This window comes from Thamnophis sirtalis, unplaced genomic scaffold, assembly GCF_051295495.1.
Source record: "Thamnophis sirtalis isolate CommonGarterSnake01/CBP01778 unplaced genomic scaffold, rThaSir2_p1.2 scaffold_19, whole genome shotgun sequence".
NCBI lineage: Eukaryota > Metazoa > Chordata > Lepidosauria > Squamata > Natricidae > Thamnophis > Thamnophis sirtalis.
Genome location: NW_028261399.1, coordinates 268,251 through 292,057, shown reverse-complemented (window position 1 = coordinate 292,057; position 23,807 = coordinate 268,251). Strand labels below are relative to the sequence as shown.

The window sequence follows — 23,807 nt, the reverse complement described above, 5'->3', positions numbered from 1 at the left end:
CAGCTTAACAACGGCGGTGATTCACTGAGCAGCCGGGGCGAGGAAGGTCGTAAAACAGGGCGGAGCTCACTTCGCGAGTGTCTCGCTCAGCCACGGAAATGTCGAGCCGAAAGGTGGCCACGACTGGGTGGAGAAGAAAGGCCCTGCCGTGGGATCGTTTGAGGTGACTCGTGAAAGCGAGCCAAGCTACGTTTGGGAGGGGAAGTGGAAGAGATCACACCCAGGGCTGGCAGCCAATTTGACTCAGGGAGGGAGTTGCCTGAATCTTTTGCCCCAGGCAAAAAAACCCATCAGCTACTGAACGGGTGCAAAATCCAGCAGTTGAGCCCGACCAACGGAAGATGGGCGTTGGGGTCCTCCTGGTTGCTAAGCAACCTGGAGGACCACACAGCCCATCTTCCATTGGTCGGGCTCAACAGTTGAATTGCCCTAGGGGCCTCCCGGTTTCCTAGATCTGAAGATTTCACAATGGGGACCAATTCCTTCGCTCCGTAGCTCTTTCTCGTCCTAACGGCTTAACGCTTGGTCTTCCCTCCTGATCTGAGCCGTGTCTCTCAGATTGTATACACAAGGAATCAGAATCAGGATAGAGCCGGAAGGGACCTTGGAGGTCTTCTAGTCCAGCCCCCTGCTCAAGCAGGAGATCCTATACCATTTCAGACAAGTGGCTGCCCAGTCTCTTCTTGAAAGGCTCCAGGGATGAAGCTCACACAACTTCTGTTCTTTGCAGACTAACAGAGTTGGAAGGGACCTTGTAGGTCATCTAGTCCAACCCCCGGCCCAAGCGGGTGACCCTACACCACTTCTGACCGAGGACAGTCCAGTCTCTTCTTGAAAGCCTCCAGGGATGAAGCTCCCTAAACTTCCGAAGGCAACTTCTGTTCCATGGGTTGATTGTTCTCCCTGTCAGGAAATTCCTCCTCCTTCCAGGTTGAATCTCTCCTTGGTCAGTTTCCATCCATTCTTCCTTGTCTGCCTCTTCTTGAAGACCTCCAGGGATGGTGCGCCCACGATTTATGGTGGCAAGCTGTTCCACTGGCTAATTGTCCTCACTGTTAGGAAGTTTCTCCTTAATTCCTTCTCCTGCTTCTCTCCTTGATTAGTTTCCATCCATTGTTTCTTGTCCTGCCTTCTGGTGCTTTGGAGAATAAATTAACCCCCTCTTCTTGGGGGCAGCCCCTCAAATTTTGGAAGACTGCTATCATGTCACCCCTAATTCTTCTTTTCTTTAGACTAGCCAGACCCAATTCCTGCAACCGTTCCTCATATGTTTTACTCTTCAGGCCTTTAATCATCTTAGTTGCTCTTCTCTGAACTTTTTCCAAAGTCTCAACATCTTATTTTTGTAGTCTGGTGACCAAAACTCGATGCCGTATTCCAGGTGTGGCCGTACCGAGGATTTATCAAATTTTATACTAAGACTTCACACGGTTTTGATTCAATGCCTCTGTTTATACAACCAAGGATTGTATTCGCTTTTTTGGCTGCTGCCGTGCACGGCTGGCTCACGTTTAAGGGATCATTTTATGGGAGCTTCATCCCTGGAGGCTTTCAAGAAGAGACTGGACTGCCCTCTGTCGGAAATGGTGTAGGGTCTCCTGGTTGGGTGGGGGTTGGATTAGATGACCTCCAAGCTCCCTTCCAATTCTGCTAATCTGAAGGACTAGGGGAGACAGGATGGCAGTCTTCCAATATTTGAGGGGCTGCCACAGAGAGGAGGAAGGGGGCCAAGCTATTCTCCAAAGCACCTTTTAAGGTCAGACAAGGAAGAATGGATGGAAACTGACCAAGGAGAGATTCAACCTGGAAATAAGGAGGAATTTCCTGACAAGTGAGAATAAACTCATGGGACAGAAGTTGCCTTCGGAAGTTATGGGAGCTTCATCCCTGGAGGCTTTCAAGAAGAGACTGGACTGTCCTCTGTCAGAAAGAGTGTAGGGTCTCCTGGTTGGGTGGGGGTTGGACTAGGTGACCTCCAAGGTCCCTTCCAGCTCTGTTCATCTGAGTAGTGCCACCAGAGGCCCTGCCCCATGGAAAGGCTCCATCAGCCGCTGGGAGGGCACCCACAGCCTGCCTACAAGCAGGTCAAGAGAGTGGGGTGATTTCCTGCTTCTCTTTGGAATGAAAACGGTGGGTGTACTACTTCCTGCCCCCCCATGCCCCCCACATCTGGAATCCCCCTTCCAACCCTGTCTAAACTGTCTACCTGACTCCAGGGTCCCCCCCCCCCCAGTTCCTGTTGTTGAGCCAGGTTGCGCCAAACCAGTACTTGAACCTTTGGTTTTTCCTGCATAGGTGTGAAACTTTGCTTTTCTCCCCATTAAATTTCATTTTCTTGGACGGGGCCCATTGTTCAAGTCCATCAAGATCTTTCTGGATCCCCAGCTTCTCTTTTTGGGTGTTGGCTCTTCCTGCCAGTTGCAAACCAATTGCAAACGAGGGTTTGGCCATCACGTGTGCATAACAAGCACTTGCAAAACAAGTAAGTACAGGCAGTCTCGACTTACAACGGGTCATTTGGTGCCCGTCCGAAGACCCTGAAAAAAAGGACCTTTGTCCACACTTATGACCATTACAGCATCCCTGTGGCAGGTGTGATCGAAATCCAGAGTCTTGGCAACCGACTCATATTTACGACGGCCGCAGCGTCCCAAGGGGTCAGGTGATTCGCCCTTTTGCGACCTTCTGACAAGCCAAATCAAGGAGGAAGCCCGATTCATTTAACAACCGGGTTACTAACTGAAACAGCTGCAGTGATTCATTTAACAACCACAGCAAGAAAAGTCATATAATTGGGGGGGGACTCATTTAACCACTGTCTTGCTGAGTTGTCAGTAATGTGGGGGCTGCATTGTGGTCGTAAATCGAGGACTACCAGGGATGGGATTGAAAAACGTTAGCAAATGGTTCTCGGCTTGGGTGGGTGTGGCCATGGTGGGCGTGGCCTACTCGGCCTCCTGCACCATGGAGGGGGAGCTTTCAGCCTCCCCAGGCTCCGGAGGCTTTCCTTGAGCTTCCGGGAGGCCTCCCCAGGGCTTCAGAGGCCCTCCGGAAGCCAAAAACGCACCCGTTTCCGGACTTCTGGAATTTCCAGGAGGCCCATTTTTCGCCCTCCTGGAGCCTCCGTGTGGGCCCTGCACTTACTCGGTATGATGAACGGACCCCAAACTGGTAGTGGTTTGGTGGCCTGGGTTGCTAGAAACAAAGTGACCCAGGCTGGCCACGTCCCCGAACTGGTTCTTCTACGGCCGCACCATCTCGCTTTTGGCTTCTGCGCATGCGCAGAACAATTTTTATTGTGGTGTGCGTGTGCATGCGTGGCCCGCCCAGAAGTAAACCAGCAGTAGCGGCTGCCGGAGCCCACCCCTACCGCATGCGGACTCCTGGGAAGGGAGGGTTGGGCGGGGTGGGGCCAGCCACTCCTTGCAACCACCGGTTCGGCAAACGAGATGCAAAACCAGCTGAATCTTACCCTTGAGGGCTACCTGTAGAACGTTTTTAAAAATCATTTCCGCGGTCTTTCTCCCCCCCCCCCCGGTGCCCGCCTGGCTCACCTCGTGGTTCATGATTTTGCCGTAGGTCTCCACCAGGGACTCGGCGTGGAAAGGCTTTTCCCCGAAAAGCAGCTCGTACATGCAGACGCCCAGGGACCACCAGTCGCACTCGGGGCCGTATTTGCCCTTGCGGTTCTCCATGGCTTGCAGGATCTCTGGGGAGACGTAATCGGGGGTGCCCACCACCACCGATGACTCCACCTGGGGGGAAGGAAAGGCAGAGCCCAGTTCAGATTCTGCCACCTTTCAAGTTTATCCTTTGGATTAAGATCGAAAGAGCCTCTCGGCAACCTTTGGAAGGGTGGACTTCAACTCCCAGAATCCCCCCCCAGCCAGCATGGAATTCTGGGAGTTGAAGTCCACCCTTCCAAAGGTCGCCAAGGTTGGGAAAAAAACGTGGCTTTATACAAATGCTGATTTATTTGGAGCATAGCGGATGCCCTCGACGTATTTCGTGTGTTGGCTTGATGACACTTGACATCATTTGACACCCAAAACCACTCCTTGCTCTCCCGCCCCCTCTCCGTAGACCCCTATGGTTACAGTTCCCAGAACCAGCTTAACTCTGAACCTGGTTTAACTGTAAACCTGGTTTAACTGTAAACCTGGTTTAACTGTAAACCTGGTTTAACTGTAAACCTGGCTTAGCTCGAAACCTTGCTTAACTCTAAACCTGCCTTAATTCTGAACCTGGTTTAGCTCTAAGCCTAGTTTAACTCTAAACTTGGCTTAATTCTGAACTTGGCTTAGCTCTATACAGGCTTAGTTCTAAACCTGTCTTAGCTCTAAACCTTACTTAACTCTAAACCTGGCTTAACTCTAAACCTGGCTTAGCTCTAAACCTGGTTTAGCCCTAAACCTGCCTTAATTCTGAACCTGGCTTAGCTCTAAACCCATTTTAGCTCTAACCCTTGCTTAGCTCTAAATCTGGTTTAGCTCTAAGCCTAGTTTAGCTCTAAACTTGGCTTAATTCTGAACCTGGCTTAGCTCTAAACCTGGCTTAGCTCTAAACATGGCTTAGTTCTAAACCTGGCTTAATTCTAAACTTGGGTGCACTCTAAACTTGGTCTTAGTTTAACAAAACATGCCGTGTGCAATTAAAAAGACCATTTTCAGGAAATGAATGGCCTCCTACCAAAACTGATGCCCACAATACACTGGCAAAGACCCCACCCTCTTCGCTCTGACACTCCTGAGCTGCCTGGTGGTGGTGGGGGGCGGTCTGTCTACCCCACGACCATCCAGGGCAGCCTTCCCCAACCATGGCTGGACGCCAATCCCCATCCGACCCCAGGCCAAGCTCACCGTGCCGTCCGGAGCCAGGCGAAGGCAGGAACCAAAGTCCGCTAGGCGGATGTGCCCGCTGGTGTCAATCAGGATATTGTCGGGCTTGATGTCCCTGTGGAGGGAAGGGCCCCCCTTGGTAAGTGGTGGGACCTCAGAAATGTAGAAAGGTTGGGGGGCTGTTGGGCTCTCGGGGAAGGACCAGGGTGCCACCCGCTCCTTCCCTCAAACATGGTAAACAATGGTGGGGGGGTGACTTTTAGAGTCATGGTGGCACAGTGATTACAATGCAGTATTGCAGACTAACTCTGCCAACTGCCAGCAGTTCAGTCCTGACCGACTCATGATTTACCCAGCCTTCCATCCTTCCGAGGTGGGTAAAATGAGGACCAAAATTGTTGGGGGACAAGAGGCTGACTCTGTAAACCGCTTAGAGGGGGCTGTAAAACCACTGTGAAGCGGGATATACATCTAAGTGCTACTGCTATTTTCCTTCCTTCCTTCCTTCCTTCCTTCCTTCCTTCCTTCCTCTAGTTGGAATACAGAATTACAAGCAAACTCTTCCCAGAGTTAGGAATTCGATCCCGACCGACTCAAGGTTGACTCAACCTTCCGTCCTTCCAAGGTGGGTAAAATGAGGACCCAGATTGTTGGGGGACAAGAGGCTGACTCTGTAAACCACTTAGAGAGGGCTGGAAAGCACTATGAAGCGGTATATAAGTCTAAGTGCTGTTTCTGTTATGGACCAAGCGGGGGGTGGGGAGTGGGTAAGCTGACCAATTTTGGCAAGCCATCTCAGTTTCTTTCCAACCTAACTTCAGGGATTCCCGGCTAGAGCACAGGGGTCTGCAAATATGGTGAAACCCCCCTACTATGGTGGTTACAACATTGCTGTGTGATTTTTCTCCCTCACTTTCCGTAAAACTCCCCAGAAATTACCAAGCAGGGAGAAAGGAAGGTAGCAGTAGCATTTATATACTGCTTCAAAGTGCTTCACAGCCCACTCTAAGCGGTTTACAAAGTCAGCCTCTTGCCCCCAACAATCTGGATCCTCATTTTACTGACCTCGGGAAGGATGAAAGGCTGAGTCAACCTTGAGCCTGGTGGGATTTGAACTGTCAAATTGTAGACAGCTGTCAGTCAGCAGAAGTAGCCTGCAGTACTGCACTCTAACCACTGTGCCACCATGGCTCAAAATAATAATAATAATAATAATAATAATAATAATAATAATAATAATTTATAATGTTATACTTAGGCATTCTGCAGTTGGATAACATCAAGCATGGAGAAGTAAAAACTATTGTCAGGCGAGAGTACACCAACAGAGTTAGGAAAATTTTGAAATCTAAATTGAATGGTGGAAATACAATCAAGGCCATAAATACCTGGGCAATACCAGTTATAAGATACACAGCTGGTATAGTTAAGTGGACACAAGCTGATTTGGACCTTTTAGACCGAAAAACCAGGAAACTAATGACAATGCACTACAGTTTACATCCACGTGGTGATACTGATAGACTGTACCTGCCCCGAAAATCAGGTGGCAGAGGATTATTACAAGTGAAGCAAACAGTTGAAGAGGAAAAACATGCACTGGCTGATTATTTAAAAGAAAGTCAAGAACATCTATTAATCGAAGTAAAGAACAAAAATCTACTGAAGGCCCAACAGACAAAACAAGAATACAGAAAAGATGTGATAAAATCAAGAATGGAGAGTTGGCAGAACAAAGCACTGCATGGTCAATTTCTGGAAAAAATAAAAGATAAAGTGGACAGTGAACAAACTTGGTTATGGTTAAAAACAGGTACATTAAAGAAAGAAACAGAGTCACCAATCCTGGCTGCGCAAGAACAAGCTATCCGCACAAATGCCATTAAGGCCAAAATCGAAAAATCCTCTGATGATGCCAAATGCAGACTTTGCAAAGAAGCTGATGAAACTGTTGATCACATACTCAGCTGCTGTAAAAAAATCGCGCAGACTGATTATAAATTGCGGCACAATTCAGTAGCACAAATGATCCATTGGAATTTGTGCAAAAATTATAATATTAAAACAGCAACAAACTGGTGGGAACATCAGCCTGAAAAAGTCACCGAAAATCAGATGGTCAAGATCTTGTGGGATTTCCGTATACAAACCGACAAAATACTGGCGCATAATACACCAGACATCACACTGGTTGAGAAAAATAAGGTCACAATCATAGACATCGCAATACCAGGTGATAGCAGGGTCGCCGAGAAGGAACATGAAAAAATTGCAAGATACCAGGACTTAAAAATCGAAATTCAACGACTATGGCACAAACCAGCAGTGGTAATTCCAGTGGTAATTGGCACACTGGGTGCTATTCCAAAAGCACTGGAATTACATTTAAAACAGTTAAAAATTGACAAAATCACCATCAGTCAAATGCAAAAAGCCGCACTGCTTGGATCTGCACGCATATTACGAAAATACGTTACGACGTCCTAGGCCCCTGGGTGGGGCCCGACTAGTAACCAATGCCAAATCCGGCGAAACAACTGGCCGCTGTGATACAATTGTATAATAATAATAATAACTGTCGTAAGTCAAGGACAACCTACGAAGTGCAATTGTGCTGTCATAAGTCGCCTTGTGGCTTTCTGACCCATCCCAGGGAGCCTCCCCGTCCACGCTCAACGTTAACAGAAGGAAAAAGGAAGAAGAGACTTACCTGTCCAAACTGAACTTCCGAACAAACAAGATTCAGACTAATTTGCATCTCATAAAAAGGGATTTAAAGACCTCACAGACGAGCACACTTCAGAGCACACTGACAATGTCTCCTCGAACAGTGATGAAACGTTTGCCAAGCTTGGAGCTCAAATCAACCGCCTAGACTTACCTGTGGATGTATTGGAGGGAATGGAGGGAATGGATGGCCAGGACCATCTCCGCCAGGTAGAAACAGGCCATGTCTTCTGGCAGCCGGTCCTCAAACTTCCTCAGCAGAGTGAGTAGGTCTCCTCCGGCGTAATAATCCATCACCAGGTACTGTCAAAAGAAGTGCCAACCTCTAGCATCCCTTCCCAACCTGCGTTCTGCAGGTGGGGACTTCGACTCCCAGAATTCCCCAGTCGGCGAGGGGCTTGCTGAGAATTCTGGGAGCTGAAGTTCACACCTTCCCTGTGGTGAATACGGAAGTCTGAATGAACTGAACTCCTGGCGGCTTCTGGGAATGTTTTGGTGCAAAATTCTCATTTGGTGGAGACTGCAAAGCCCAGCATCCTCAGCTTGCACTGCCGACCAGAATTGTGGGACAATATTTGCACATGGGTCAGAGTGTGGAATTGTGTTCTCAATCTGGGCAGCTTTAAGACGGGTGGACTTCAACTCCCAGAATTCCATCAGCCCAGCTGGTTGGGGAATTCTGGGAGTTGAAGTCCATCCATCAGCCCAGCTGGTTGGGGAATTCTGGGAGTTGAAGTCTATCCATCAGCCCAGCTGGTTGGGGAATTCTGGGAGTTGAAGTCTATCCATCAGCCCAGCTGGTTGGGGAATTCTGGGAGTTGAAGTCCACTCATTTTATAGCTGCCCAGATTGAGAAAGACTAGTGAGGAAAATCAGGATTGCCAATCCTTCATTTTTTACCTCAGGTTCACCTGGTTACTTCAAGCTGCAGTTAGAACCAGAGGCCAGTGGCCTTTTCAGGTTTCTAGTCCACTGTGAGGAAAGATGGTACAAATCAGTTTTGCTGGCATTGAATCGTTACAAGATTTTCTGACACTACACTCTTCCAAAGACATTTTGGGGAGCAGGGCATCAAGAAAAGCACTGGGCAGTCATGATCAGTGGGCAGCGAGGTGACAGGCCAATTTTCTGAAATTTTGCAAAGAAATGACCATTTTTCCATCGCTTTTAGCAACAATTGAAGCCAGCCCCACAGATGCTCCTGACTGGAAGGGTTGGGCTTGAGAGGGAACCATGCAACAGAAGGGAAATGAATCCACTTTTCTATCCTCCACCTTTAATTTTTTATTTTATTCAAAGAAGAAAATGCAAAACCCAAAAGAAAAAGAAAAACATTTAACAAAGGCAAATCAAAACTGGACAAGAAAAAATGAGAATTAAAAAGGACAAAAACCCTTATTTCCCCCTCCTAGTTGAACCTTAACAAATCTATTGCACTATCATGGCACCCTCCCTCCTTCCAAAGCAGGTCCAAAATTTTACAAGCGTCTCCCTCTATTGGCGCCCGATATTCTCGATTCACACAACACACACACACACACACACACAAAACCTGGAAGCTGGGGTTAGCATGTCATGTGAACCGAGGAAATCAGGTTTGCAAACAACTGACTCAGAGGCCAAAATGGGGCCAAGCATCCACTGCACAGAATCCCTTTCTCCATTCACTTCGTCCCCAGGCTCCACTCCACAGACGGAAACCACCAATGCTGGTTCCCAACAGACCGACATCCGAGAGGAAACCCAGTTCAAAATCTCCTGCCCCACAGGATTCAAAAACGCATCCTCGTCTCACCAGATAGTGCTCGTCCTGGAAGGCGTAATGCAGCGTGGTAATCCACTGTCGATCTCCATGCACGAGGACATCCCGCTCCTCTCGGAAACAGGCCGTCTGAAAGGAGACGGGTGCAAAAGATGACACATCTCTACTTAACACACCTGAAACCTATGCTATTCAGGCGCAGAAAAAGGATACAGACGTTCCTCGACTTACGATCGCAAATTTTGGTGGTGTCAGTGTGGCCGTTAAGTCGAGGACTATTTGTCATTAAGTGGTGCAGTCGTTAAGTGGTGCAGTCATTAAGCGGGACATCACATGCCCACAGCTTGCAACCTTCCCTGTCAGCTTCTCCACTGATTTTGCTTGCCAGAAACTGGCTGGGAAGGCCCCCCAAAACTATAAAATGTAAAATATTAATATGAAAGCAAATAATGAATAACCTGAATAAGCTAATAAAATCAAGGTAAAAGGCAAAGGTTCCCCTTGCACATCTGTGGTAGTCGTTCCTGACTCTAGGGGGCGCTGCTCATCTCTGTTTCAAAGCCGAAGAGCCAGCGCTGTCCAAAGACGTCTCCGTGGTCATGTGGCGGGCATGACTCAATGCCGAAGACGCATGGAACGCTCTTCCCTTCCCACCAAAGGTGGTTCCTATTTTTCTACTTGCATTTTTATGTGCTTTCGAACTGCTAGGTTGGCAGAAGGTGGGACAAGGAACAGGAGCTCACTCTGTTATGCGGCACTGGGGATTCGAACCGCCCAACTGCCGACCTTTCTGATCGACAAGCTCAACGTCTTAGCCACTGAGCCGCCACGTCCCTGAAAATCACCTTAATAAATCCTAATTACAAAAATAATTCTTAGGTCTTTGGTTAGGACTTGAAGTTTTCTCCCACCTCAGATCGTGAACCTTCACTCTTCACTACCCACAATGATCATAATTTATTCCATTTATATGCCACCGACTCTCAGCGACTCCGCAAGGCTCACAACCAAGAAAGAAGTGACAATAATTCAATCTGAATTCAAAGAAGGGCGGGGTCTTTGTGTGTGTGCGTGGCGAGGTTGGGATCCCCTATCCCCATCTTCCTACAACCAACCAGCCCACTTGATGGCTAAGAAAGTTTCTGGATTTATCAAACAAAGGAATCAATGAAAATTAGAAGTAGGGACCCCCAAATGGCCGAATTCCACATCGGTCATTTTCTTGACAACGGCACAAAAATGGTTTTAATGCCGCCTTTCTCCAGCTGCTTTCCCGGGCTAGCTTGGTGATCTCGTAGTGGTCTCCCATCCGAGGAGATCTAACTTGCTGAGATCACTGGTTTTGACTTTGGCAGGGCCTGGGAATTGTCACCTCGGTTCTCTTCAGCATTTCCCACTTGTGCAGAATCTTCATGGCGTAGATTTCCTCCGTCTGCTTCATTCGCACAACAGCCACCTGGGAGGGGAGAGAGCAGGAGAGAGATGGGGCAGGGGAGCCATTAGAATAAGAACACAGAATCATAGAATAAGCGAGCTGGAAGGGACCTTGTGGGTCATGTAGTCCAACCCCCTGCTCAAGCAGGAGACCTTGCACCATTTCTAAAAAGTGGCAGTCCAGTCTCTTCTTGAAGATCTCCAGTGATGGAGCTCTCACAACCTCTGGTGGCAAGCTGTTTCACTGGTTAATTGTCCTTAGTGTTAGGAAGTTTCTCCTTAATTCCAGGTTGCTTCTTTCCTTGATTAGTTTCCATCCATTGCTTCTTGTCCTGACTATTTCTTCTCTGCACTCTTTCCAGAGTCCCCACATCTTTTCTTCTATCGGGGTACCCGGAATTGGATGCAGCATTTCAAGTGTGGTCTGACCAGTTCAGTATAAAATGGTGCTAGCACTTCATGTGACCTTGATACAATCAACAATTAACTAGTGAACAATTATTAACCAGTGGAACAGCTTGCCACCAGAAATTGTGGGCGCTCCATCCTTGGAGGTTTTCAAGAAGAGACTGGACAGCTCTTTGTCTGGAATGGAAAAGGGTCTCCTGCCTGAGCAGGGGGCTGGACTAGATGACCTCCAAGGTCCCTTCCAACTCTGTTATTCTGTAAGGTTCTCCTGAGTGAGCAAGGGGGCTAGACTAGAAGATCTCCAAGGACCCTTCCACCTCTGTTATTCTGTAAGGGTCTCCTGCTTGATCCAGGGGGCTGGACTAGAAGACCTCCAAGGTCCCTTCTACCTCTGTTACTCTGTAAGGGTCTCCTGCCTGAGCAGGGGATTGGACTAGAAGACCTCCAAGGTCCCTTCCACCTCTGTTATTCTCTAAGGGTCTCCTGCTTGAGCAAAGGGGGCTGGACTAGAAGACCTCCAAGGTACCTTCCACCTCTGTTATTCTGTAAGGGTCTCCTGCTTGAGCAAGGGGGCTGGACTAGAAGACCTCCAAGGTCCCTTCCACCTCTGTTATTCTCTAAGGGTCTCCTGCTTGAGCAAAGGGGGCTGGACTAGAAGACCTCCAAGGTCCCTTCCACCTCTGTTATTCTCTAAGGGTCTCCTGCTTGAGCAAAGGGGGCTGGACTAGAAGACCTCCAAGGTCCCTTCCACCTCTGTTATTCTGTAAGGGTCTCCTGCTTGAGCAAGGGGGCTGGACTAGAAGACCTCCAAGGTCCCTTCCACCTCTGTTATTCTCTAAGGGTCTCCTGCTTGAGCAAAGCGGGCTGGACTAGAAGACCTCCAAGGTCCCTTCCACCTCTGTTATTCTGTAAGGGTCTCCTGCTTGAGCAAAGGGGGCTGGACTAGAAGACCTCCAAGGTCCCTTCTACCTCTGTTATTCTGTAAGGGTCTCCTGCTTGAGCAAGGGGGCTGGACTAGAAGACCTCCAAGGTCCCTTCCACCTCTGTTATTCTCTAAGGGTCTCCTGCTTGAGCAAAGGGGGCTGGACTAGAAGACCTCCAAGGTCCCTTCCACCTCTGTTATTCTGTAAGGGTCTCCTGCTTGATCCAGGGGGCTGGACTAGAAGACCTCCAAGGTCCCTTCTACCTCTGTTATTCTGTAAGGGTCTCCTGCTTGAGCAAGGGGGCTGGACTAGAAGATCTCCAAGGTCCCTTCCACCTCTGTTATTCTGTAAGGGTCTCCTGCTTGATCCAGGGGGCTGGACTAGAAGACCTCCAAGGTCCCTTCTACCTCTGTTATTCTGTAAGGGTCTCCTGCTTGAGCAAGGGGGCTGGACTAGAAGACCTCCAAGGTCCCTTCCACCTCTGTTATTCTGTAAGGGTCTCCTGCTTGAGCAAAGGGGGCTGGACTAGAAGACCTCCAAGGTCCCTTCCACCTCTGTTATTCTGTAAGGGTCTCCTGCTTGAGCAAGGGGGCTGGACTAGAAGACCTCCAAGATCCCTTCCACCTCTGTTATTCTGTAAGGGTCTCCTGTTTGAGCAAATGGGGCTGGACTAGAAGACCTCCAAGGTCCCTTCCACCTCTGTTATTCTGTAAGGGTCTCCTGCTTGAGCAAGGGGGCTGGACTAGAAGACCTCCAAGGTCCCTTCCACCTCTGTTATTCTCTAAGGGTCTCCTGCTTGAGCAAAGGGGGCTGGACTAGAAGACCTCCAAGGTCCCTTCCACCTCTGTTATTCTGTAAGGGTCTCCTGCTTGAGCAAGGGGGCTGGACTAGAAGACCTCCAAGGTCCCTTCCACCTCTGTTATTCTGTAAGGGTCTCCTGCTTGAGCAAGGGGGCTGGACTAGAAGACCTCCAAGGTCCCTTCCACCTCTGTTATTCTGTAAGGCTCTCCTGCTTGAGCAAAGTGGGCTGGACTAGAAGACCTCCAAGGTCCCTTCCACCTCTGTTATTCTGTAAGGGTCTCCTGCTTGAGCAAGGGGGCTGGACTAGAAGACCCTCTGTTGATGCAACCTAGGAATTTTGCTTCAGTGGACGCAGATTCTGCCCCTCTGCAAAGACATCAACAGCAGGAAGCTCGGTCAATGTTTCTGCTTACGGCATTTTGTGAATCCCCCCAGATCGAGTGTACAATCCAAGGGCAGAAATGAAACATGAGTTTACGCAGAAAAGTGAGTTCTCAGCATATAACATCCATTTTTGCCGGTATGTCTGTTGCTAAGCTAGATGGTTAAGTAAATCGGGCAAATATATAGTTTCTTCTCTGGGCACAATGAGAATATATCTGCTGCGAACTCTGCCCTGGCGACAGAAAGGGCATCTGGCCAGTAAACACATGGCTCCATTCAGTTGCCCTGACTCTACCCCGATACAAGGGATTACGGAGTCATTAAAAGCAAAAAATAATATTATGGCTAAGTGAATCGGGCCCGATATTATGATTTATTTTTCTCCGGGTTGATAAGTGAATCACTGCAATCATTCAGTGAAACATTCAGTCTTTAAATGGATCCAGTTTCCACCCGTCACCTTGCTTGTGGGAAACTGGCTGGGGAAGCCGTAAATGGCGATCTAATGAATCCAGGATAATTCAAATGTCATAAATAATAGGATGGTTTCCCAGTGCCCAAATTTTGTTAATGTGACAGTGGGGGAACCCGGTGGCAGTCATAAGTGCGAGGATCATTCTTATGTCACTTTTTATCAGTGCCGAAGTGCCTCCTGACTCCTGAGGTCGCCGTGGCTTTAAATCCCCCCCATTTCTGGGGACTCACCTCCCCAAAGGCTCCTCTCCCGATCACCTTCAGGATCTCGAAGTCGTCACGACGCAAACTCAGCTGTTTCACCCGGGAAACCAACGGGGAGGCTGTGGAGAGGAGAAATTAAAAAAAGAGAAAGAAAGAAACTTGTTTTACGGAGTCCTTCGCCACAACGGCACCAGCGGAAAACCGGCTGAACCGGAGGCTTGAAAAGCCGCAGCCGTTCTGCGTGTCAAGCTTGATTTCTTTTAAACTTTAGTTAGTTGGGTGCTTGCTTGGGTGATTCAGGGACAGCCAGAAGAGAGTTAATTCTGCACCTCTGCCAGGAGACCGCTAAAAATAAGGACTTTCTCCTAATTTTGACATCTTTGCCTGTTTCACGTCGTAAAGTTAACCTGGTTATTGGATGTTGTTGTGGCTTCACACATGACTCGGTTCGTCAGACTAGCCAAGCCCTGGTTTTCTTGGAAGCAATGTGGAAAGGATGTGCCTGTCACTTACTTCTGGCCTGGTTTGTTTTCACTTTGGGGAATACCCGGCCTAGCTGATACCCCGGGGATCGCTTGGTGGCCTCCCTTCCAAAGCCCTTCCAATCCTTAGCTACATCTAAACTGGGGTTTTCACCATCCCGGCAGTTTTAAAATGGATGGACCAACACCCATGATGGCCGGGGGATTCTGGGAGTGGAAGCCCACCCATCTTAAAGCATGCTGGATGGGGGATTCTGGGAGTGGAAGCCCACCCCTCTTAAAGCCTGCTGGATGGGGGATTCTGGGAGTGGAAGCCCACCCCTCTTAAAGCATGCTGGATGGGGGGTTCTGGGAGTTAAAACCCACCCTTCTTAAAAGATGCTAGCTGGGGGATTCTGGGAGTTGAAGTCCACCCCTCTTAAAGCCTGCTGGCTGGGGGATTCTGGGAGTTAAAGCCCACCCCTCTAAAAGCATGCTGGATGGGGGATTCTGGGAGTGGAAGCCCACCCCTCTTAAAGCATGCTGGATGGGGGGTGCTGGGAGTTAAAACCCACCCCTCTTAAAACATGCTGGATGGGGGATTCTGGGAGTGGAAGCCCACCCCTCTTAAAGAATGCTGGATGGGGGATTCTGGAAGTTGAAGTCCACCCCTCTTAAAGCATGCTGGATGGGAGATTCTGGGAGTTAAAGCCCACCCCTCTTAAAGCATGCTGGATGGGAGATTCTGGGAGTTAAAGCCCACCCCTCTTAAAGCCTGCTGGATGGGTGATTCTGGGAGTTAAAGCCCACCCCTCTTAAAGCATGCTGGTTGGGGGGTTCTGGGAGTTAAAGCCCACCCCTCTTAAAGCCTGCTGGATGGGAGATTCTGGGAGTTAAAGCCCACCCCTCTTAAAGCCTGCTGGATGGGGGATTCTGGGAGTGGAAGCCCACCCCTCTTAAAGAATGCTGGATGGGGGATTCTGGAAGTTGAAGTCCACCCCTCTTAAAGCATGCTGGATGGGGGATTCTGGGAGTTAAAGCCCACCCCTCTTAAAGCATGCTGGATGGGGGGTTCTGGGAGTTAAAGCCCACCCCTCTTAAAGCCTGCTGGATGGGAGATTCTGGGAGTTAAAGCCCACCCCTCTTAAAGCATGCTGGATGGGGGGTTCTGGGAGGGAAGCCCACCCATCTTTTTTTTTTAAAATATAATTTTTATTAAACATTATTACCTTTAAAAAACAGGGAAAAAAATACAGCGACATAAATACAACGACATAAGCAAGACAAATCATACATAACAATATAAAGTAAAACATACAGATACAAATGCCGTTTTAAGCATACAACCCCCCCTCCCCTCCCCCCCCCACGGTGACAGTCATTCACAGCCCAGTTTTTTCTTTCTTTCCTCATTGTTAGGTCTCTAAACCACATCTTCTCATGGCAAGATTCAGGGATCTATTACGGTACCTATGTTAACTTTCCCCATTTTAAGTCCCTGCTGTTCTCTTTGTCGCCCACATATACCATAGGTTCCAGCTAAGATAATGTTCTGTTTCTCCTTTGTCCCTCAGCCAACCCGTCATTCTATCCATTTCTGCACATTCATAGATCTTTTTAATTATAGCATCTTCCGACGGAATAGTAGTGGATTTCCAAAATTGTGCATAGGTTATTCTTGCGGCCACAATTATATGCAGGCTCAAGTGCCATATTGAACTGCTTATGTTTTCTGGTTTGATGCTTAGTAGAAGGTTCTCGGGTCTCCATTCAATGCTTGCCCCGGTAACCTCTTTTAACCATTTTTTAATCCTTTTCCAATATTTCGTGGCCTCAGTACAGGACCACCAAATATGGTAGAATGTGCCATCCTTTCTTCCACATTTCCAACACAATGGAGATAAGCATTTCTCAAACTTCTCAACTTTTATGATAGGTGGACTCCAACTCCCAGAATTCCTTCATGCTGGCTGGGGGATTCTGGGAGCTGAAGCCCACCCATCTTAAAGAATGCTGGATGGGGGATTCTGGGAGTTGAAGTCCACCCCTCTTAAAGCATGCTGGATGGGGATTTTGGGAGTTGAAGTCCACCCCTCTTAAAGCATGCTGGATGGGGGATTCTGGGAGTTAAAACCCACCCTTCTTAAAGGATGCTAGCTGGGGGATTCTGGGAGTTGAAAAGATGGATGAATGGATAGATAGATTGATACGATAGATAAAAGATATAGATGAAAGAGATGGATGGATGGAGAGATAGATAGACAGACAGACAGACAGACAGACAGACAGACAGAAAGAAGATATAGATGAAAGAGATGGATGGATGGATGGTTGAGTGGATAAATAGATAGATAATGAAAGAGATAGATGAGAGATGAGAAAGAGAGGGATAGATAGATGAAAGAGATAGAGGGATAGACAGAGAGACAGACAGAAAGAAGATATAGATGAAAGAGATGGATGGATGGATGGTTGGGTGGATAGATAGATGAAAGAGAAAGATGAGAGATGAGAGAGGGGGGGAGAGATAGATGAAAGAGATAGGTGGACAGACAAACAGATAGACAGACACATAGTCGTGCAAACGTTTTAGAAATGTCTTGATCAGTGAACCGAACTTAATAGATTGATGTCAATGAGAGCAACATAGAATCAAACAAGATCCAATTGCAAAAACAAAAACAAAAACAAAACCCTTTTTGGATTAATAGATTTTGTCCACTTTTTGACTCCTCCTCTGGCTTTGTGGTGGCTTGAACCTCTGCATCTCGGGCCCCGTAGAGTTCTCAACTTTGGCTGGGGGGATTCTGGGAGTTGAAGTCCACCCACCTTCGAGAGCTCAAGGCTGAGACTCCCGGGACTTAGCAGTTGTTTCTATCCTGTGATCTCCCTAGCAATTCAGCTTTCAAGGTTGCACAGCCCCTTCCCCCTTTGCCTGTTTTTCAGAGGAGTCCCTGACATGGCAGGGATGGGGGGTCCTTGTGCCCCTCTAAAAAAACCAGCTCCCTGCAGAACCGCCAGAAAGCTGGAAACAATACTTTAAAAGAGATTTACCTTTGTCCTGCCCAACTGCTCCAATTCCAACACCAGTGCAGGCTATCATTTAGCCTTAGCAAACACCAAGGTTGCCCTGTACTTAAAACTGGTAAATCCCTTTTTAAAGAGATTAAATCCGTGCATTAATTAAACTCACATTGTTTGCTCTGATGGGGAGCTAAGAACCAGGAGCAAAGATTTTTTAAAAATAATAGTTATTATATTCCTTTTAACTGGAAGCTGGCTGAGAGCTGAACTACTGCACGCATCTTCCACCAGCCAAAAGAACTTTTCCCCGTTTCTTGGCACATAACACCTTAGGAGCCAAGGTGGCGCAGTGGTTAAATGCAGCACTGCAGGCTACTGCTAGATCAGCAGGTCAGCGGTTCAAATCTCACCGGCTCAGGGTTGACTCAGCCTTCCATCCTTCCGAGGTGGGTAAAATGAGGACCCAGATTGTTGGGGGCAATATGCTGACTCTCTGTAAACCGCTTAGAGAGGCCTGAAAGGCCTATGAAGCGGTATATAAGTCTACTGCTATTGCTATTGCTATTGCTATTACACTGGTTAGTTTCAGTGATGGTTGAAGCTGATCAGAGGACTGGAGGCTAAAACATATGAAGAAGGGTTGCAGGGACTGGGTATCTCTAATCGAATGAAGACAAGACCTCTCTTGAGATGATAAAAGTCTTCCAATATTTGAGGGGCTGCCCCAAAGAAGAGGGGGTTCCCCTGCTCTCCAAAGCACCAGAAGGGAAGACAGGGATGGAAATTAACCAAGGAGAGAAGCACTTTGGAATTCAGGAGAAATCCCCTAAGAACAATCGACCAATGAGCCGGGGGTTGGACTAGATGACCTACAAGATCCCTTCCCACTCTGTTTTTCTGTATCCAGTTTTGTTTTTCTCCATGGTATATAAAAAGATGTTGAGACTCTGGAAAGAGTGCAGAGAAGAGCAACCAGGATGAAACCACATTAGGGAATCTTTGGTCTATGCCTGGGGTGCATCCCAAATACAGGTGATCCTCAACATACAACTACAACTTAGCCCAAGATTTCTGTTGCTAAGGGAAGCATTTGCTAAGTGAGTTTTGTCCCTCTTTGCGGCCTTTCTTGCCACCATCGTTAAGTGAATCCCTGCAGTTGTTAAGATAGTAACATGGCTGTTGAGCACCTCTGGCCTCTCCATTGCCTTTGCTTGTCCGAAGGTCACAAAAGGAGATCACCTGATCCCGGGACCGTCATAAATAGTTGGCATAAATTGGCATAAATTGGCAATTGACTCATACTTACGTGAATTTTTATCCCATGGCTAGGGGGATGCTGCAGAGATCGTAAGTGTGAATAACGGTCATTTTTTCATGGCCGTCGTAACTTTGAACAAACTGTTGTAAGTTGAGAACTACCTGTAGACTGATTTTTTTAAAAGTAAAATCTTTCGCTACAGCCAAACCTCATTCGTATCTTCAAATTAAAATGTCCTCAACCAACAAGCCAATCCAGGTAAGTCCTCGGCTTACGACCGCAATGAAGCACTTCCATGACTGAAATGAATCATTTCAGGGCCGGACCCCAATTTTTAACGGTTGTTAAACAATAACATGGTCATAAAGCGAATCAGGTGGCTGTTAAGTGAGTCTGGCTTCCCCAATAGACTTTGCTTGGAGGAAGACGGCTGGCAAGGGCGCACAACCTGATCACGTGACTGCAAGAGGCCGCATCCATCGTAAATTTGCCCCCAATTGCCATCGCTCGTCTGCAAGGCTGGTGCGACGGTTATCACTCTGAACAGGGGCCCTGTCGCTTTTTTTTCACTACCGTCATAACTCCGAATAATCACTAAGCAAGTGTGCTGAGCCACAAATGTATCAACTGAGAGTAAAACCACACTTCCTTCCAGCACTGATGACGTTACCTAGTTGGGCGATGAAACGTTTGCAATTCTAATGGTGGTTTCCCCCCCCCCCAAAAAAAAACGCAACTGGGTTTCCCTGGAAGACGTTTCGCTTCTCATCCAAGAAGCTTCTTCGGTTCTTCTTCAGCTTCCCATCAAAACTGAAGAAGCATCTTGGATGAGAAGCGAAAGGTCTTCCAGGGAAGCCCAGTTGGAAAAGGAACTTTGGGGCAACCAGGGCCTGGATGGTGGAGGATCTCCATAGACTGAAACATCTGCAAGAAAACCACCAAGCTTACAGAGCACCAAGGAACCACAGTCCGTTTCTTCCTCCTCCTCCTCCTCCTCCTCCTCCTCCTCCTCCCCCTCTTCCTACCCTACTCCCTTCTGTCACTGATGATGTTGGCTGGTTGGGTAATGAAACATCTGCAAGAAAATAACCGAGCTCAGAAAGGACCAAGAAGCCGTCCTCCTCCTCCTCCTCCTCTTCTCTGCCTCCTCCTCCTCCTCCTCGCCCTTCTCCTCCTCCTCCTTCTTTTTCTCCTCCTCCTCCTCCTCCTTCTCCTTCTTCTCCTTGTCCTCCTCCTCCTTTTTCTTCTTCTTCTTCTTCTCCTCCTCCTTCTTCTTCTCCTTCCTCCTCCTCCACCTCTTCTCCCCTTTGTCCTCCTCCTCCACCTTCTCCTCTTCCTCCTTCTTCTTCTCCTCCTTCTCCTCCTCTTCCTCCTCCTCCTCTTCCTCCTTCTCCTTCTCTTCCTCCTTCTTGTCCTTCTTCTTCTCCTCCTCCTTGCCCTTCTTCATCTTCTTCTCCTCCTTCTTCTCCACCCTTCTCCTCCCCTCCCCCCTTCTATCACTAATGCTATTACCTAGTTGGGTAATGAAACATCTGCAAGAAAACCACCAGGCTCAGAGAGCACCAAGGACCCCTTCTCCACCCTTCTCCTCCTCCTCCTCCTCTTCCTCTCCTCTTATCACTGATGATATTGCCTAGATGGGTAATGAAACATCTGCAAGAATGCGAACTCAGAAAGCACCAAGAAGCCATAGTCTTCTTCTTCCTCCTCCTCCTCCCCTCCTCCTTCTAGAACTGATGTCATTAGCAAGTTGGGTAATGAAATATCTGCAAGAAAACCACCAGGCTCAGAGAGCACCACAGACCCCACAAATGGCCATAAGTCCACTTGTGAACCTCCCTGGTGGGGAGACGGGACTGATCTCTCAAATGGTATAGGTATTGGACTAGATGACCTACAAGATCCCTTCCAATTCTGTTAAACTAATCTAAATACAGAGATTCTCTTGTATCAAGGTAGATTCCTGTTTAAATCAAGAGAAACATGAGGACTAGAAGCTTTCTCAGAAAGAGACACTTCAGAAGGGTAGGACAGCAACTACAGGAGACCTTCTCCGACCTCTCAAGCTGACCCACTCACTTTCTGACTAACCTTCTAAGGTGTTTAAGGTGTTGGGGAATCCCTTGTCCAGGTTTAAACCTAGATTCACACAGCATTCTTGTCCAGCCTCGTCTTTGCCGGTTGTGTGAACCAGACCCGCAATGTCAAATAAGACAATCTGGTTTCAAAGCAAAAACAAAAGGCATTTTGGCATTTGAATCCGGGCTTTGGGGGATTATCTTGAATCAAAAGACGCAAGGGCAGGGGTCTCCAAACTTGGGAACTTTTAAGACTTGTGGACTTCAACTCACAAGTCTTCAAGTTCCCAAGTTTGGACATCCCTGCACAAGGTATTTTCCCCACATCAAATGTGTGAAGCCAAATATCTGAGATGGGCAGGTGTGTGAGGAGATGAGATCCCTCCTGGTGCATAAAGTGAATTCCAGATGTGGGGGGTATGGGGGGGCAGGAAGTAGTACACCCACCGTTTTCGTTCCAAAGAGAAGCAGGAAATCACCCCACTCTCTTGACCTGCTTGTAGGCAGGCTGTGGGTGCCCTCCCAGCGGCTGATGGAGCCTTTCCATGGGGCAGGGCCTCTGGTGGCACTACTCAGATGAACAGAGCTGGAAGGGACCTTGGAGGTCACCTAGTCCAACCCCCACCCAACCAGGAGACCCTACACTCTTTCTGACAGAGGACAGTCCAGTCTCTTCTTGAAAGCCTCCAGGGATGAAGATTCCACAACTTCTGCTCCATGGGTTGATTGTTCTCCCTGTCAGGAAATTCCTCCTTATTTCCAGGTTGAACCTCTCCTTGGTCAGTTTCCATCTGTTGTTCCTTGTCTGGCCTTCGGGGGCTTTGGGAAATAGCTTGACCCCCTAACTCCTCTCTGTGGCAGCCGCTCAAATATTGGAAGATGCTCTCCTGTCTCCCCTGGTCCTTCTCTTCCCTAGACTGGCCAGGCCCAGTTCCTGCAACCGTTCATCGGATGTTTGAGCCTCCAATCCCCTCATCACCCTGGTTGCTCTTCTCTATGGCATTCCTACCCCTCAGATAAAGATCCAACAGGTTCCCACCCACCCCAATGAAACAATGCCTTCAGATGTTTTTTCTTTTGCACACTAGGCTGAATCACAGATTGATTGGGGAGTCTGTCTGTCTATTTTCTTTCTATGGATCTATCTGTTATCATCTCTATCCATCCATCCATCCTTATTCTCTCTATCTCTTTATTCATCTGTTATCATCTTTCCATCTGTCTGCCTATCATCTTATTCTCCCTCTTTATCTACCTGTTATCATCTCTATCCACCCACCCACCCACTCATCCATCCATCCATCCATCCATCCATCCATCCATCCATCCATCCATCATCTATCATTATCATCATATTCTATTCTATTCTAATTCTATTCCATATTCCTATTCTATTCTATATTTTCTTCTCTTTTCTTTATTCTATTCTAATTCTATTCCATATTTCTATTCTATTCTAATTCTATTCCATATTCCTATTCTATTCTATATTTTCTTTTCTTTTCTTTATTCTATTCTATTCTAACCAACTGTATTATATTCTAACCAACTATATTCTATTATAACCAACTGTATTCTATTATAGCCAACTATAGTCTATTATAACCAACTGTATTCTATTATAGCCAACTATATTCTATTATAACCAACTGTATTATATTATAACCAACTATATTCTATTATAACCAACTGTATTATATTATAAACAACTATATTCTATTATAACCAACTGTATTATATTATAAACAACTATATTCTATTATAACCAACTGTATTATATTATAGCCAACTATATTCTATTATAACCAACTGTATTATATTATAAACAACTATATTCTATTATAACCAACTGTATTATATTATAAACAACTATATTCTATTATAACAAACTGTATTATATTATAGCCAACTATATTCTATTCTAACCAACTGTATTATATTATAAACAACTATATTCTATTATAACCAACTGTATTATATTATAAACAACTATATTCTATTATAACCAACTGTATTATATTATAGCCAACTATATTCTATTCTAACCAACTGTATTATATTATAAACAACTATATTCTATTATAACCAACTGTATTATATTATAAACAACTATATTCTATTATAACCAACTGTATTATATTATAGCCAACTATATTCTATTATAACCAACTGTATTATATTATAGCCAACTATATTCTATTATAACCAACTGTATTATATTATAGCCAACTATATTCTATTATAACCAACTGTATTATATTATAGCCAACTATATTCTATTATAACCAACTGTATTATATTATAAACAACTATATTCTATTATAACCAACTGTATTATATTATAGCCAACTATATTCTATTATAACCAACTGTATTATATTATAAACAACTATATTCTATTATAACCAACTGTATTCTATTATAGCCAACTATATTCTATTATAACCAACTGTATTATATTATAACCAACTGTATTCTATTATAGCCAACTATATTCTATTATAACCAACTGTATTATATTATAGCCAACTATATTCTATTCTAACCAACTGTATTATATTATAAACAACTATATTCTATTATAACCAACTGTATTATATTATAAACAACTATATTCTATTATAACCAACTGTATTCTATTATAGCCAACTATATTCTATTATAACCAACTGTATTATATTATAAACAACTATATTCTATTATAACCAACTGTATTCTATTATAGCCAACTATATTCTATTATAACCAACTGTATTCTATTATAGCCAACTATATTCTATTATAACCAACTGTATTATATTATAAACAACTATATTCTATTATAACCAACTGTATTATATTATAAACAACTATATTCTATTATAACCAACTGTATTATATTATAAACAACTATATTCTATTATAACCAACTGTATTCTATTATAGCCAACTATATTCTATTATAACCAACTGTATTCTATTATAGCCAACTATATTCTATTATAACCAACTATTTTATATTATAGCCAACTAAAGGCAACCAACTTTTGAT

At 46.2% G+C, this 23,807-nt stretch overlaps 1 protein-coding gene across 1 annotated transcript in view; it reads right to left on the bottom strand.

Annotated features, from left to right (window-relative positions):
* Nucleotides 1-23,807, bottom strand: part of LOC148042272 (serine/threonine-protein kinase MRCK gamma-like) — a 38,868-nt gene that overhangs the window by 4,888 nt on the left and 10,173 nt on the right. Inside the window, exons 2-7 of the mRNA XM_087703069.1 lie at nt 13,983-14,074; nt 10,700-10,783; nt 9,361-9,456; nt 7,720-7,868; nt 4,860-4,953; nt 3,555-3,755 (exon numbers count right to left, since the gene is read on the bottom strand). Of these exons, the coding sequence (XP_087559195.1) occupies nt 3,555-3,755; nt 4,860-4,953; nt 7,720-7,868; nt 9,361-9,456; nt 10,700-10,783; nt 13,983-14,074 (716 nt within the window). The remainder of the gene's footprint in view (nt 1-3,554; nt 3,756-4,859; nt 4,954-7,719; nt 7,869-9,360; nt 9,457-10,699; nt 10,784-13,982; nt 14,075-23,807) is intronic.